This window comes from Vanellus vanellus, assembly GCF_965231255.1.
Source record: "Vanellus vanellus genome assembly, chromosome: 14".
Classification (NCBI taxonomy): Eukaryota; Metazoa; Chordata; class Aves; order Charadriiformes; family Charadriidae; genus Vanellus; species Vanellus vanellus.
The window spans coordinates 3,821,680-3,839,152 of NC_138919.1; the positions used below are offsets into that span (position 1 = coordinate 3,821,680).

Sequence of the window (17,473 nt, forward strand, 5' to 3'; positions counted from 1 at the left end):
TGCCTGCTGCCAGAATCAGCCAGTCACTGGTTGCCTCCCACTGCAGCCACCCCAGCTTGGTTCAAGGAGGGCACAAGACCTGCTGAGCCCCTCAGCACTTGTCATGTCAGTCCATGCACATACCCTTTTCCTCTTTGCTCCCAAATCTTCTCTTTGTTTGGACCCACCATCGTATGGGGTTTTGCAATTAGGCATTTCTTAATTATTTATCAACAACCATGACAATCAACCCTGAGCTGTCAATGCTCAGGTTTGCACAGATTTTCTCATCCTATAATTTGGTACAGATTCAGCAGTACCAATCTTACTATTTAACACCAAAGCATTATATCCTTATATTGACCAGACAGAAGCTATCGAGACAGGAATAAAACAAGCAAATGGGCTGCAGCACAAAAGTGAGGTGCTAGCCAGGGACTGAGCATGAACTGCCTGGACAGAACACAGAGGTGTGAATAGCCCTGAGTCACTTCTACTTTTTTCACGGTGCTTTGTTGCCACCTGATGGCCTGATGCAAGATTACAAGAATGAAATTTAAAAGGTACATTCTTTAAGAGATGTCTTGCATTTCATTAGATCCACAGATAGCTTTAAAAAAAGCTCTTCAGCTCAAAGTCTTTTCATGCCCTGCTAACACAAGTCTCTGCTTCACAGGTAATAAATTACTTTTCTTTGAAGTGACAGCAATAATTGCAATATATGCAACAACTATATTTTATTTGTATTTAGAAGGAATTTCTCTTTGTCTTTTGCAATTTCCTTCCGTAAGATGACAAGATATCTGGAAGATAATGATGTTATCAGGCCTGGAATGGCCACTAACATGGTAATGCTGGGATGCTTGATCCATCCATCCTGATATTTCCCTAACTAGCCACGATAAGCACTCCAGTTGCCTCTCACCCTGCCTCCCCTGACTACAGAAGCAGGTCTGCCTTGTGTGACAGTCAATGTCCTGCCTCAGGTGTGGTGTTGAACCACAGGGATGCCCAGCATCCTTACCACATGATTTGCACATCGTTTCGCCCCTTTTCCCATTTCTCTGTCCTTTCCTTACCTTTCTCCACTCCCATGCCCCTCTCATTTGAACAATTCACCCCTAATTATCTTTTTCCTAAAGGTCCTTCATGCATATCCAGCTTTCATATTTTTTACACCCTTGCCCAGGTGATCTTGGACCTATATAGTACTAGCAACGCTGCTGGTCTTACAAAGCTCTGCTCCCCGAAAGGTTCTCAATGCTCCCTCCCACCACCTTTGAAGTCTGGCTGTTTCTCACATCACTCGTACCTAAGCACTGGTGAAACCCAGCCATGCCTCACAGCACTATCTGTAAGTTCTGTTGGCACTGTACACTGTTATCTGTCACATGCAGCAAATTATTATGTTGTGCCCAGTCACTGTCAACATGACACTCATTATCAATGAGTGTAACCTCAGGTCAGGGCCTGCAGCCCTAAAAGCATTTTTTTCCTGCTCATTCCAGCTGGTTTAGCCACTTAAGAAGCTCTTACTGGATGCTTAATTTCTTTTAAAAATATTGAGGCTGCAATGTTTTGGAACTAGGGGACTGGGCTCCACATTTATTGCTCTGGTGCAATCCCGGTGGCTGAAGGGTGGGCTCTGCCTTGGGACCATCAGTGTGGCTGGCAGAGGTAAAGGGAGCATGAGTTAACTCATGTCTGGTCATGGGTATGGATATGAAGGGAAAGTATAGAAACTGGTAGTTGTCACCTGTGCTTTTTATGTAGATGGATGAAGATGCTACAAAGAGGACCAGAGCAGGCCACATGCTCATCATACACAACACCTGTGGTTTTCAGCAGCTTTTAGACACAAAGAAAACCATGTTACTTATTGGCAGTTTGAGGAAAGTGGCTGGGGCACAATCTGCCAGCTCTGCTTAGAAGATCTGTTTCCACAGGCTGTTTTTTTTCAAGGGTGCTTTAAAGCGTTTCTTGAATCCACAGTCGGAGAACTTCTTCTGAGGGCATCACACGCACCATCAGATCACATTGCTCAGCTTCTTCACTGCCACACAGTATCAGCTGGGTGGGGGGCTCTGACACTTTCTGTAAAAAAAATGCATTCATTCAAACACCCTTGAGCTGATGAGCTACTGTCTATTTTCTACTTTTCCCCACAAACAGTTCCTCTCATCCTTCCTGCCACAACTGCCCAAAGACCCAGTGCTCAGGAACCCACAGCCACAAAAGCTGCTGCCTGCATTCTCACTTGAACTTGACAGCACATTTAAGCTACTGACTTAAATGTACTCCTCCTGAGTGAGCGAGAAAAGAGGCTGGTTTTGATGACTGGTTTCTCCTAACCAACGAGTTGAGAAGCTCAGTGCTGGTACCAGGGGACATGAAGCAGTGTTGCCAATGACACAGCTGTTTTGTTCAGGGGAGCAGCTGGTCAGGCAGGACCAGTCCATGCCTCCCAAGCTGCTCTTCACAGGCACCAGCAGCATCGTCCCTGTTCAGGGCTCTAACTTGAAGGCAGTGACAGCCGTGCAGCCAGCTCATGTGGGCTGCTTGACCCCCGCAGCTCAGCTCATCACAGTGGAATGAGCAAGGCTCCCTACACATGTCTACTTTTTCTGCCTGCCCTATGCTCCTGTGAATACCCAGCACCCTAAAAACCAAGAAAGCACAGTAAAAAAAGTTACCAGTGTGTCTGGCAGGACAGCAATGGGGCAGCAGAGATACTGAAACATTTTACTTGTTTTCCAGGTAAGGAAAGGCAGGGTCAAAGCAGCCACAGCAAAGCCAACAGAGGAGATGAGGGCAGTAACCAGCCACATGGATGTGCCACCTAGAAATAACAGAAGCAGCAAAACTTCTCTGAGAGACTGTGAGGACAAACCACAATTCAGTCAGCCTGCACCCTCTGTGGCTGCTCTTCCCACCCACCCTGGCAAGATCCTTTGTCAGCACACTCCAGGAAAGGATACCAGTGCAGGGGGCTGCACTCGTAAGTCTTCCTTTTTTACCTCCCACAAGGAACAAATGGGCAGCACATTCGCAAACAAGACAGGAGAATTTGGGTGGAAATGAAGGGAAGAGTTAGCTGTGGGGGTATCCTTCTTGGGCATGACTACACCAGGGGAATAAGAAGGAAGGCTGGCTGTTACCTTGTGTCCTTATGCACTGTGTCTGGCTGAAGCTGCTGCTTCTGTTGATTGCCTCGACATATGTTTGAGCTTTTACACAATAATCAGGTCCTGCCTCCATGGTGTCCAGGTGAACCACGGAGCTGACCTCTTTCACCACCTTCCGCTGCATCTGCCAGAGACCCAGGAGAGATAGCATCAGAAGAAAGGGCAAGGACCTAATTGAGAACAGGAGTCCTAACATGATGGTAGCCCAGACTTTGCTGGGAGAAAAGGAAGGAGGAGCAGGAGGTGTCAGAGAGGACTGTGTGAATAGGAGGAGAGAGGGAGAAAAGCAGCAAACAAGGAAGCACAATGGAGTGCAGAATAAGACCACACACATCTGGAAGGTTAGGAGGGGATGGAAAAAAGGAGCTGTGAGCCAAAGAGGCATAATGATGATGTTGGGCCACAACACTGGACCATGACCTACTCCCCTGGTATAAGGGCTCGATGACTAAGGTCTTGGCTGATCTGAGTTTTTGCTGGAATACCAAAATCATGCCTGTGCCAGAACCATGCTGTGATAGGGGTGAGAGAGCTGTGCTGTGACTCTAGAGCATAGAGAGGGAATGGACTGGGCTAGTAAGGAGCAAGTGAATTCGGTGTGTGCAACTGTAACACACTTCAGCAACCCTTAAACAGCATATGAACACCAGTACATTATTTTCTTGCAATAAATAGGACTCCATTAACTGCTAGCAAAATGAAGTTGCTATTCCCAGTCTCCCCAGTCATGAGAGGCCAGGTAACAATTAGCTAGTTGCTCCTAATTCTTGCTGTGTTGCAGATGCAAAGCCTGCGCTCACAGAAGGTCTGAACAGGCTCCAGCATCACACACATAGAGACACATCCAACAAGCCAGTAGGGCTCTCCTGGCAGGGCAAGTCCTTCTCTCCATAGAAACATGATCTAGAGGGCCATTAGCTTGAAAAGATATCAAGAACAAAATCAAGTAAATGACCACCTGGGGTATAACCTCTTGCAAAAACCTCGAATCAGACATGTCCAATGTGACAATTATTTAAAAAAAAAAGTCCCAGCAGAGAACTGGACATGTACTGACCAGCAAACCTGATGCTTGTGACAGTCCAGTTAGCAGAAACTATTCTGAAGTCTGGAATTAATGTTTAGGTGATTAATACCATATATTGAAAAAGAGTTACATTTTATTCATAAAAGGCAATCAGATACAAACCTATATGATTCTTTCTAAGGTGTCAGAAAGATCATGGACAAGGTTGATCTTGTTTACTTGGATTTCCAAAAGGTAGTCAAGAAGATCTGCTTCAAAAGCCTCTTAAGCTAACAGATATGGAATAAAAAGGCATTGGAGCTCTCAGTGCACTAATCAGGCTGCAATGGCCCTGACCAGCCCTGCCTGGCCTCCCCAGTCTTCACCCTCCTGTCCATGGCCCAGGAGCCCCATTTCAGCTCAGCCCAGGACCTTCAGTCCCAGTCTGAGCTATGCTGGAGGTGTGCCTGTCTCCAGGATGGATCCTTGTTATGTACATCGCAGCCCTGTCTCTGGTCCTATCTCCTTTTTGCTCCTGGCCAGGGTCCCTGGACAGACCCTGGGCCTGGTTCATTGCATGCCTTGTCTGGGGCTGGTGGTGGACCCTGTTAACAGTACCTGGTTCTACTCACTGTGGTCAGACCCAGTGGGTCTGTGCCTCACTGGGGAGGGAGCCCTACTCCTGCTGATAGAAGACAAGACTTTTGTAGGGTTAAATTGCTAATCCTTTCTCAAAGTGGAAGGAAGTCATGGTGGAGACTGATGCAGATCTGTGCTCACCACTGTATTACTACAGATGATCAGGAAGAAAAATGAAAACTGATACGTGTTAATGATACTAAAAAACCACTTCAGAATAATAAAGATGACATCCAACTGTGAAGAACTGCAGGAGGATCTTGTAATAAAAGGACATTTTGTTCATTTTTACAGTCAGTGACTGGACCTAAAGTCCACCATCCCTCATCAAAAACAGGAACTTGGGGTTCAGGTTTCATGGAACAGCCAGCTCTGTTGTAGTCACCCATGGTAACAATTGCTGGGAAAATAATTGTGTGAAGACTTGTTTTGTTCTATGGTGCTAACCCATAGTGCTTCTGAACCTTGAACTGTGCAGATTTACTCCCTGCCCACCTTGGCAAAGGCAAAAATAGCTGGAAGGGCTTCCACAGGGAACTACTAAGTAGTTTGGGAGTCCTTGGCCTGGAAAAAGATACACAATACAAAACTATTAGAGTGGTGGGGAAAGTGAATAGGGAATAACTGTTCTCTCTCTCTCTCTCTCCCCCCTAAACCACGACTGAGACTGCACAACAGTTAAGCTGCAGAACTCCTGACTAAGGAAGTTGTACATGCTAAAAGTTTACATAGCTTGAAAACCAGAACAGATAAATTAATGGAACAAAAATTCATCAAGGGCTATTAATGATACCGTTTCTGGCTCAGGAATTTCCTGGAGCTGTGTCTCTGAAATCTCAGAAAATAATCTAAGTGTAATTACACACAGGCTTCCTCCTTATTATCTTCCTTGGTCATCTCCATTGCCCACTGGCAGAGAGAAGATAGTGGGTTTGGTGGTCCCATGGTCTGACTTTATATGGCTGCTTTCACACTTTTATGTTCTTAGGTGCTATGGAAGCACCAAGTTCCCAGGAGAGAAAACAAAACTGATGTCTAGTGAAAAAAGGACCTGAATGGAACAGAGATTTCACTGCTTCAGTATTACCTGGGTGTAAGCAATGCCCTCAGTTAAGCAAGTTACAGTTCGCTGTCACAGGCAAGCTGTTTTACAAAAAACTCTGGAAAAAACTGTCAGCACCTCAGTATGACACCTTAATCTTGGTCTGACTAAACCAAATTATCTTCAGAGAAGAAAGTCAGCATAAACACCTTCAGTTCCTGACTTCTGTTTTTTTTCAATAGTTGAGGTCCCTAAGGTGATTCCTCTTCCCAGTGAAGGAAATGTGGGAAGAACAGCCAAGCTCATGGGCGTAAGAGCAACCCATGGGTGTGTGCAGAGGAGTATGGCACACACTGCCTCCAGGCAGGTTCTCCAGCCTCACAGCAGGAGTTTGGACTGGCAAACAGGTCCTGGGCAATGTCTGTATGCTTTCACTCTAAGTATGTGGGCTCTCTGTTATTGCCCAAAAGCCGAAGGTAAAACTCACCCTACTCTCCTGGCCCTTCTTCCAATAGAGAACACAGAACTGAAACGCAGGCCCCATGTCTTCCAGCTCCACTAGCAAATGATACCCATCTGCTATGACCTTCATCAGAGGTGGGGTCAGGGAAGCTGCCAACACAGAGAGAGCACCATTATCACATCAGAGGCAACCCTTAAAAACTGTCTTCCTTTTCCCAGCTAGGAGAGGAAGACAAGCTCCCATTATGACCACAGTAACATTAGTCTGGAATAATAGCTGGTTGCTTCAGTGGGGCAGCAACTTCTCTCTGCTCTACTTCCCAGTGTGTCGAGATACAGTAGCAGACTTTGAGCAGGAGGAGGACCATGAGTGGCATTGCAATCAGGAGTTTGGCAATAGCCGAGTTGCACAGAACTTGAAAGGTTTTGAATTTTCTCCAGTGGAGGAAGTGTCTGGCCTGAGGGTCCCATGTGATCAACAGTAGCAGAACCAGCTGGGCGACCAGAAGTTGAGACACCAGATCAGGCCAGTTCTTCTGCTCCTGGGCATTAGCTTAGCACTAACATACAGAACAGGAGCTGTGAAACCACTGCTTCTTCATGGGAATTTTGGCAGTTATTCAAAGGTGAAGGAAAAAGCAATATGAGCCTCAGGATAACTCTGGCAGTTTGCATGAATCCTGATTTTCTTTCAGTATCTACATGGTTTTAGACTCGGGCTGATAACCTGCTGTGACTTAAGTTTTTGTAAATGTATGCAAGTAAATCTTTAGGTGATTTGCTTCATGCTTACTTTGATACTCAAAGTTTCATTCAGTCTGGGATTCTGCTGTGAGGAGTATTAATGAAACAATCAGAATCAAGCATGGATAAAACTACACACTGTACGTTTGTGAACTGGTAATCAAGGCAGTCCAGAGATCACATTTGCACTACTTATCTATGCCATTCTTTACCACTTTGTTGTAGCTGAAACTGGTTTCAACCTCCTGGCTTTCAAGAAAGGAAAGAGAGCAATGTATAGTCACATACAGAAGAGATGTTCTTAATAGAATTTGCTCTTACATCCAGTGAATTACCATTAATATCGAGCAATACAAAAACATAAAATCCAAGTATGTTCATGATGAATGTGCCACAAATGGGAGGCCTGGAAAACTACTTTATACTTTTAAACGAAAAAATGAGAATCTGCTTAACATGATGTCTCAAAATAAAAAATAAAGTGATAACATTATTCGGAGGTTAAAAACAAGCATTGGGCAAATGTATTAACAAATGAACATTGCAAGATGGAACTACTAACCAACCAGAAGCATTTATCTCTGTGCTGGCACACTGGATACCAACTATTTCCATTTTGGTAAATGAAGAAGTGAGACTGACTAAATTGTTAGTTTTAGGAAGATCTTTTAAAAGTGTTTTCCGTATGTTATCATACTTTATGTGTATCTAGACCTAAGGCTTTGACACTGGAGTTATTTAGTCTAGAAGTACTGCGGGCTGTGCTGATGCCCTGACTATATGAACCACATATGGAACCTATGGGCTGTGCTCTGAATTCCTTGGTTCCTCTCAGACTCAATGCCAGGTTTCCTAAGAAGTATGAAAGCAGGGACAAGTGAAAGTGAGCAGTAAAAATACACAAGGACAAGAACATATAGTGGCTTTTCTTTCTCCTTTAAACATTTGTCCATATATGCATATTCATATTGCAGCCCATGGCAAGCTGTATCCTGTGAACTTTCACAGCTTAGCCAGATGATTCTGTTGAAGTCTCTAAGATACAGGAGCAAGCTGTTAAATACTTCACTATACCATGAGAAAGTTGCTGCTTTTCTTCATGAAGATGGTCAAGCTAAGCAACATCCTACCCTTATCTCTGCCTGACAGTGTGGTCTGCGGCTCAACTCTGTGCGACCATAGCTCCTGGAAAAGGGAAGGATTTTTCATCTAAAGCACCATCTAGAAAACACTTCTACACTAAGAGACACACTCACCAACTTAAGTGGCACTTCTGACGGTACCGCTTTGACTAAGTGCTCTGTATGAGTGAGGACTGGTCACTCATGAAGTAGTAGATAACTTGCAATGACTGATGAAAGTTTAAGATCGGGTCGACTCTGGTCTTGGACAAGCAGTTTCTTCCCTGGCTAAAACTGATAACTGCTGCCTATCCCAGACTGAGAGTTGCACTCTAATAGTGACCTCAACAGAGGTTTTCCACCAGTTTTTTTTTTTTTTTTTGCTGAAAGCAGTTGACTACCTTTCAGAGAACAGAGGTAATGATTCCAGAGAAACACTAGAAATAGTATGCTAATTTTAGGCTGCAACATGATCCTTGAGTTGAGCTGGGCCTCAAGCTTTGCAGGAGTTGGAAGGATATGGATAAAATACCCTGCATTGCTAGAATTGCAGTGATGCTCTCTTTCCATTTTTTATTTCCTCTTCTGAGGTTACTTCATACATCTGACAACATGGGAGGAGGGAATCAGGTCTGGAAGGGAGTGGGATTTCCAGGACAGCATAAGGCAGATATAGGGTGACATGGCTATTCTCTAGAGCAAGTGCTTCCATAGGATCAGATTCTGGAGCCTCAGAAGCGACTAGATGACATGGATTAGATGGAGCATTGACAGCAACCCTGACTGATCAGAACTCTTTGAAATCAGGGGCAAGAGTAGCCAACTTGTCAAAAGAAATGCCTGGAGTCTTCTTACCTATCTTTGAATCCCTTGAAATTCAAGCTCTGGCAAATTCATCCCTGCCTCAGGAGGAACTCATGTCCAAGAACATAGCATGGCTGTCTAAGAGTAAAACATCCCAACCCAGCATGAGAGGAGCTGAGAAGTAGGATGTGCTATGGGCTTTGTGTGGCACGCACAGTACACAAACATGCCTTTGAACAATCCCTCAACACCGAACTCTGAGAAACCAACATGACCAATGTGGTTTAAGCCAAATAGCAGGACTCACTTGTGATGCGATTGAAGAAACCTTTCAGGGTGCCCCACTGTGATCTTCTAGCACCAACATCCGCCCTTACGCGCAGGTTATAGGCCACAGTGGCTGAGATATCCTCTGTGATGTTACACACTGTGGCTGTGATGAGTGAACATTCACAGATGGGAATCCAGCTGTCATTGGCATACTCTCGTTCATACTCCCTGAGTTAAAGAAAGAGAGTTAAAGAAGCAGACAGGCAACAGCCTGATAGGAGATATATCTGTGACATGGACTAAGACTACTAGCTAGTTCTTTCCAGGTAAAACCAGCACTGGGATACATTGGGGCTGGAATACCGAAAGCATATAAAACCAGTATGGGTGTGTTTTAGATCTTATCTAGAAAAAACCTCCCAGACCCAGCTTGTTCATAAGCCAAATGCAGCATGATATTGTAGGAAGTGGCCAACGGAGTGTTGATGCATCGAATCCTGCCCGCTCACTTGACTTGATCATCCCTGGTAAACCAGAATTCCAAAGTCATACGGTGATACAAATCATAGCTCAAGATGTATCAGAAACCCCCTGTAATGTGTGTTAAATGTTTAAAAGATTAATACTGAATAAATCTCAAATGCTTTATCTTTCCTCTTCTAAATAAACTGTTGCTAATCTTCCTAACTTTTGAATTCTTTGGATGGAGGCAATTTTCATATGTGGGCTTAATGCACACCTTGGATTACTCAGATATCTATTAACCTGTAAACAGTTTCAGAATGGGAGCAAAAGGATTTGTTTTCCTCTCACTTATGAATAACAGTGGTGGAGTATCAAACTTCTCTTACACCTATGAACTGAATAGTGCTCAAGACATCCAAACAGTGCAGGGTTTTAAGTCTAAGTAAACAATGTTCAAAGAGCAAAGAAGAAGAAAAAACCCAGAAGTTACCCCTGAAACTCAACAGAGTATCTCACAGTTTCTCCCTGGACGATCACAGGACTCCAAGTTAAGAAGTGTTTCATGTTGGTAGAAAGAATAGAAATATTCTGAGGTGCCAGCAACAAAGCATCTTCACCTAAAATTCCCAGCAAAAGGAAAAAAATAAAAAAGGTATATGAATGTACCAGAAAAAAAAAATTAGAAGAATAGTGCAAAACTGTGTTTTGCATCAGAAATACACATGCTTCATTTCATTACTGTCACTTCAGTGTTTCAAAGTATTTTACAGAGAAGAAATGACAACCAAAGAGCAAATGACACGGCAGTTAGGCCAGCACTGCTTACAGAAGCAAAGCATGCCATTTCATTATTTCAGAGCTTTTAATTTTATCAGTAAAACACTGAGAAAGGTCAAGCTTTCATAAAGCCATCCAATTTGATTTAATGAAGTCAAGTAACAGATATTCTGTTGTAGTCTACAGACTGTTCCAATGGATGCCATGGTTCAAAATGTGCTGCTTCTTTCCAGGCTTGACTGGACTGGACACTGTAGAAGATCCTAGCTTTGGTACAGTTTTTTTCATGTTGAGGGATTCTAATAATGTAAGTGCTTGTACGCTGTAATCAAAGTATTCCTTAATGGAATAAACTTATTCAATGGACTATAAATTAAATTATTACATCACTCTGAGATCATCAAAGCGTAAGTAGGGGATAGTACCTACAGTGTAGTTAATTTTATCCTGTGGCATCTTAATGTAAAATCCTTATCAGTGTTTGGACCAGAGCACAGAAGGCAGGATTCCCCATCGGTACATCCTGCACTACACTATGGGAACAGACTTATCTCTGTTCTGCTACTTTCCAGTCCCAAGAAAATGGCTTTCTCTTGGCTCAGCAGGGAATGGTTCCCAAGGAACCATTGGAAGGGATGAATGGATGGAGTGGTTTCAACCAACCCAGTGTAGCAGTGGTCATTTCAACACTCTCCCAGAAACAAGGTAACTGTTCTATCACAATATATCTGTTACCTAAAGATTATTTTGTAATTATTCTGTTTAATTACATCTATTTCACTTAACAAGGTCTATCTTCCATTAGTCTTTAACAGGTGTCTTCTTTTAAGCTGTGTTTACAAAGTTAACCAGTTAATGTCAGTTGTTCTATCCAGGATCAAAAACAGCTTGACAAGTCCATGAGAAATGTTTTCATGATGATTATTCTTTTAAAGCATTAGAACATTACTCTTATGTCTGCCCGTAAAATATTCCCTGTAATCCTATCTTTATACAATCACTAACAATATGGAGAACCTTGATGCCAACTCTTTTATGATTGTTTGGCATAAGTTATATGGCTCTGTTGACACAATGCTCGGCTGTTTTATAAACTAAAAGTCAGGTATCTCTGGGATGAGAGGCTTTCTTCCTTGCCATTTAGATAGCAGAAGAGTCTCTGTCAGCCATATCAGCACTTCCATCGCTTCTGGCCGGCTGGGGAGTCCATTCCACTGTCAAGGAACTTTTTGTCTTTTAAAAAAAAGTCTTTATTGACCTTCACTCTGCAGGTCAATCACCCATTTGGTCTCTTGTATTCTCCATGCTCCTCAACATTCAGATTGTTTATTACTACTTTTCTTTGTATTGTTGGTTCCCATGTTAATTTTGGGAGTTGGCATATCTAAGTGTGTGAATTACGTAGCAGACTCCAGTCACACAACTCACAATCAGACACTCATTTTCCCGCATGACACACACACAACGATGTTCCAGCTCTGGAACATCAACTGGTCAACTGCTCTGGAGTGTTTCCTAATTTTTTCAGTCTTTGACTTTAGGACTTTTTGGATATATGTTTTTTTTTGTATTCATGTTTTTTTGTATTCAACAGTATTGAACCCTATTTTATTAAACTGTCTAGAAACCAATTTTAAAAGAAGATGATAGTTCTGAATTAGACTGTCTGTCTTTTAATGGCCCAAAGATTATTTTGTATGTGTTTGAGACCAATCTTCATTTCCTGCCTATGCTTAGCTTAGTACACTGTTTTCCTGGTTTGCTGGCAAAACCAGTGACCATGACAGTGAGACCTGTCATCTCACTTCAGCTGAACTACAAGTTCTTATACAGACACTAGGGTTTCTTTCTTCCTTGCATTAGGAAAAACTCTAGGCCTAATGACAGCATATGTGTCTCTATCAAAAAAGTTCACTGATTTAGGTTTCTGTTTTGTACTAATAGATCCAGGATGGGCACAAATTCTGCTACTGGTAAAAACTCTTCTCCAAGAAAAATAAGATATATAAACCCATAATACTCATGTGTGTTATCTACAGAGGACGTTTCCTGATTTTTACAGGGCCACACACCTTCTGTGGCAAACCTATAGTATACAGCAGCTACTCATTTACTGCCCTGGACTGTTTGCACTTTAGTGTCAGAAAATTAAGTCTCCAGCACTGCAGGTAAGACAGTGGTGGTGGGGTATAGTGTTATGGACATACAGTTCACGTGAATGGTGCACTAGTTTGGACATCTGCCTGCAGATGAAGGGAAGTGCATCCCTAGAGAAAGATAACCTTTACCTTTCATAATCAAAGAATATAGAAACAGGTATCTGTGTGGGCATAAGTATACATATATATGAGTGTGTGTGTAGCTGTTACATGTAAAAATTATAAGATTTTGTGCTTGTAAGGTTAAATAATTAAATAATAAATACACTAAAGTGATTCAGCTTTAGTATGTCTTGCTTGATTGCACGTACAGAGATGTTTGTAACTGCATAAACATGCCCTACTGCAAACACAGTGGACAGCCCTCAGGACTGAATCAAAAAGGTGTAAATCTAAAACCTGAGAACTTTTCATCTAGTACGCAAATTAAATGGGGTCCCTGAGCAATAAAAGCAATGATGCCCCTCCCTGCTTTCTGCCTGGGACCCAGACCCATGCTGAAAGCTGTAGTTTGGAAGAGTGTTTCATGTTCTTCCAAAATACTGTTGATGTAGACATAACATATCCTGTGCCATATCCAAACAAATTATATTCATTGCTTCTCCAATCCATCTGTTGCAACAGCCCACAAAACAATTGTAAGCAAATACATGTTTAACACTGGAGGAAAAGACAATTCTGGGTTATATAAACAGGGAAAGCACTGAGTATAAATAGTGAAATATGTTGTTTCAGTACTGAAATACTCCATTAACTCCGGTCTATGCATTTTGACGGGAAAAGAAACAACAACTGTACAAAGTGCAGGAGACAACTGGACAGAGAGAGCAGGCAGGACCGAGGAGGCTGTCAGCTCAGGGCTGCGTACCACTTCCATTTGATTTTGGATTCACAAGCAAAATGGAAATAGCCTCACAGGAAAAGCCAAACTTCAGTGTTTCAAGCCAGGGCACTGACTCTTACCCTAACATCTCCACTCATGCAAAAAAAAAAGACATGTCCAGATTTCCTCTGTAAATTGCGGTTTTGCCTCCTGCCCTGTCAGTAATATATTCCATTTCATTTGTTACACAAAGAATCGATATCCATTTAGAATTACTTCTCTTGTTTAATGTTTTTCTCCTCTTTGTGTTAAACTTGAAGAATCTACAATTAAAATAAGAAAACCCCCAAAATTTTCATTATCAAGTCCAGTACATTTGCCTGTGTTATTTTTCAGTTTAAAATGCCTTAAATAAACCCTGATAAAATTCCATTGTTCTGGGACAGATTTTGATACCCTTCTTTCTCTGTGAATATAGAACACAATAACATTTTATCACTACTCCTTCATCATCACTTGCTGTTGCTTCATCACTACTACCACCACTACTTACTGTTAAACATAAGTGAACACTGCAAAAACACTAATAAAATTACTTCCTTACTCATAATAGCCTCTCCTTTCAGGGGCTCAACAAACACAAGAAGAAACAGTAACTGAAGAATAAGTGTTGCATGGTGTTCAAAAGTGCTTTACCTCATCCGTGCTTTTTCTGGCACACCCCTTAAAATTGTATACACAGGTTAAGAAATCATTCCTTATTGCTGTACTGATAAGCATTGTCTTTTAAATTCCAAGCATTGTACCATTTAATCTCATTTTTTGAATCTGGAGAACAGCAGCTTATTGTATTTTTGAGCATTGTCTGCCTGTCTGCATTTGAGGAAATTTCAGGGAAAGGCAATCTCATAAGGGATTCTAAACCCTAATTATTGGTGACAAAAAAAAAAGAGTACTGTCTGTAACACTGCAAAAAGCTAAAGGAATTTCTTTGTAAGCTAAACGGTGAAGTTGAAAGCCATACATCTTAAAGTCCTAGAAACAGAGCATTTTAGACAACAATAATAAATTATACTAAACAATCTCTTTGGCTATAACTCTAACCTGAAGGCTCTGGCATTTGCCAATTGCACAAACTGACTGTTTTTCTCCCCAGCACCTCGGATACAAAGCCTGGACTCCCAGGCTAGACACGAACCCACTGTCTTCTAACCTGCTGTCTGCTCTGTGCGACCGCAGGGCAGATTTGGACATCAACATTTGACAAATGTTCTTTGCTCAAAAAGGAAACTCGGACACAAATTTTAATATTTCACATCAAGGCCAAGAGAATGGGGGACACAGTGTAAGTTATCCCACCTTTCTCTCCTACTGTCTGTCATAGTGTAGAAGACAAAATTGGATGAGTATGCAGCTGAGCAAGGCTGGCAGTCACTACACAGGCAAAATGGCTGCAGTGCAGAAACATCACACAACTAGCCAGGTGTTAAACAAAAATACAGTAAAAATAAAACCAAATTTCTTTAAAGAACAGTTGCTCAGCTTTGCATCTTTTAAAAAGCATTTGTCATAATCTTCCCTATTCCACAGAATAAACTTTCAGCGCATATGCAACTTGATGCTGAGTCAGTGGTTTCCATACCTAGCAACTAGTGTTTTGCTGGCCAAGGAAGCTATAGAATTCTTTTTTTTTTCTGAGGCAGAGAACAAAATGGAGCAAGACACACCCTGAATTCAGCACGTTTAGAAAGACAGAACTGAGCAAAATGCAAGCACACTGGCAAGCACTGTTTGCTTTCTAGAGGACAGACCATCACAAAAACACTGAAGTGCAGTCAGGAGATCTGAGGACAAACTCCTTCTAGGAGACATGTTTGGAGCCTAGTGTTTACTTGGAGAGGCAGATTACAAATTGCACAACCTCCTCCCAGACCCTCAGTGAACATTTCTGAGCTGTTAATTAAGACTTTATACCCCTTCTGCCTGACCCTGCATCCACTCCACAGGCAGGGCATCCCCTGGGCTCAGAGATCAGCATTAAAAGACCACTTCCAAAGTTCAGCTTCTCACAGAACAGCAAAAGAGCAGAGTCAAATACAGTATTAGTAAGTTAATTTCCTTCAAACTGAAACTCTAGATTTCAGAATTGACTTGCAGAACTTAGAACTTATAGATTGTCTTTTTCATGTGCTTAGTCTAGTATTAATTTTCAACAAAATTAAAATTCAAGATCACCTGACCTCATACTATTTGGCTTAAGTTTTGCAGAGGCATGTTTAACAAAAGGACAAGAGAATGTTTCTCACAACCCCTTCGTCTTCTGACTTAAGTCAACTGAAGATATTTTAGCCATTTACCTGTAAGATCTGGCGTGATCAGAGTGCAGAGGAAGAAGCAGATGAGCTTCCGTGACATTTTGCTCACGCTTTTCGCTTTTTCCCACATTCATACCCTGTTGTGCAGCTCAGAAATTTCCCTTCCTAGACAGGGAGACCTATCTGAGCCAGTCATGATGTGAACGAAGTGGAGACTCTGGGGGAATTTTGCAAATACCACTTCTCCGCCTGTCTGCACCAATGCCAAAGACGTATATACATTGTTTGTAAGGGTGTAGCTACAGGGAGTGCCTGGGTAATCTGGTGCCAGCATTTCTTTACAGGTCTGTGCAACTGCTCAACTAGATGGCATAACCCTGTTTCACTTAGTTAGCAATCATATGTGTTAAACAAAGACACTATAAGGAGGAAACAGGATTCACTGGATATGTACATGTAGTTTACATAGCTGTAAATGCTTGGGGTTTTGCACATCCCCCAAACTAGATAAATCCTGATGCTTCCAAACACCAGGGAAGTTCCCCAGTATTACTAAGGCATGCCTGCAACCACAGACCTCGCACAAAAGACTAGTGAAGGACTGCATGCCTCTGGGCTGGCAGAAGGGAATTGTGTGCTCCAATTTATCTTCAAATACTATTTTTATGGCAGCTGTGTTGGGTGTGTACTTAGGAGGATATTCTGTTTTCAGATCTGATTTGGTGCTGGCACATGTATCCCAAGGTCCTTCCATCTTCCAAGGTCCATTACTCTCCATCTCATCTCTTGAGCAAAGGCAGGCTCTTCACCTGCATGTAGCTCTGAGACCTTCTCAGAAACCCAAACCGCCTGCTGGCTCCAAGGCTGCAGCAGCAGCTACCTTTGTGCTTGTGAGGCTGCTTTCTTCAGAGGTCAAGGGAGACAAAGTTTAGGTGGAAGCTTTTTATGTTCTGCAAAAGGTCATTTAAATTAAATGAAATTCTTACTGTACAGATACTGGGGGGAAAAAAAATAAAAATCTTACCAAATACTTTTAGCTCTGATGAAAGCGAGTATTAGAAATCTCTGCTCTGAAACCTCTTCCTCCTCCTTACAGTTTGTCACCTTAGAAAGGGGGCTTTATTTCTTTAAATTCCTTTCTGATACCTTTTAATAGCAAATACATGCCTACTCTTTTCAGTGGTGAACTAAAGGCATCTGTCAAAACATGTTTAGTCCATATTTTCTGAGGAAAGAAAGGATCTTTATTTATTTATGAACGAATAAAATTAGTATTCAGTGAGTCACAGCTCTCCAGGTTCTCAGACATGCAGGAACAGCACAAGCAGCAACATCCCAAAGTTTGCTCCTTCCTTCCATCCTCTCCCTTCTTTCCCTCTTTTTCACTTCTTCCTGCCTTTGCTTTCTCTGCCCTCCCTTTGCTTTCCTCCTTCATTCCTTTCTTTGTTCTTTGTCCTCTTTCCTTCTATCCTTCTTTCAGTTCCCTTCTTCCTCCATCGCTCCCTCCCTCCCTTCCTTCCTTTGTCCCTTCCATTCTTCCTTTTCGTTCTTTCCTCCCATCTTTGGGACACACTGAAAGCCACATGCTTCTGTATGTTTCCCAAACATGGGAATATTTTCCTTCCACGGAGAAGGATGTTCTCTGAAAGTATTTCATATCTTTCAGGTAAGCTTCCATCTTC

General features: G+C 42.3%; 1 protein-coding gene across 1 annotated transcript; it reads right to left on the reverse strand.

Moving 5' to 3' along the window:
• Positions 1-1,947: 1,947 nt before the first annotated feature.
• On the reverse strand, positions 1,948-15,921 carry IL20RB (interleukin 20 receptor subunit beta; the record flags this gene model as incomplete). Its single annotated transcript, XM_082490721.1, has 7 exons — positions 1,948-2,073; positions 2,673-2,818; positions 3,138-3,288; positions 6,339-6,463; positions 9,290-9,480; positions 10,208-10,334; positions 15,834-15,921. 7 exons carry the CDS (start codon positions 15,919-15,921, stop codon positions 1,948-1,950), a joined length of 954 nt encoding a protein of 317 aa, XP_082346847.1.
• Positions 15,922-17,473: the final 1,552 nt, after the last annotated feature.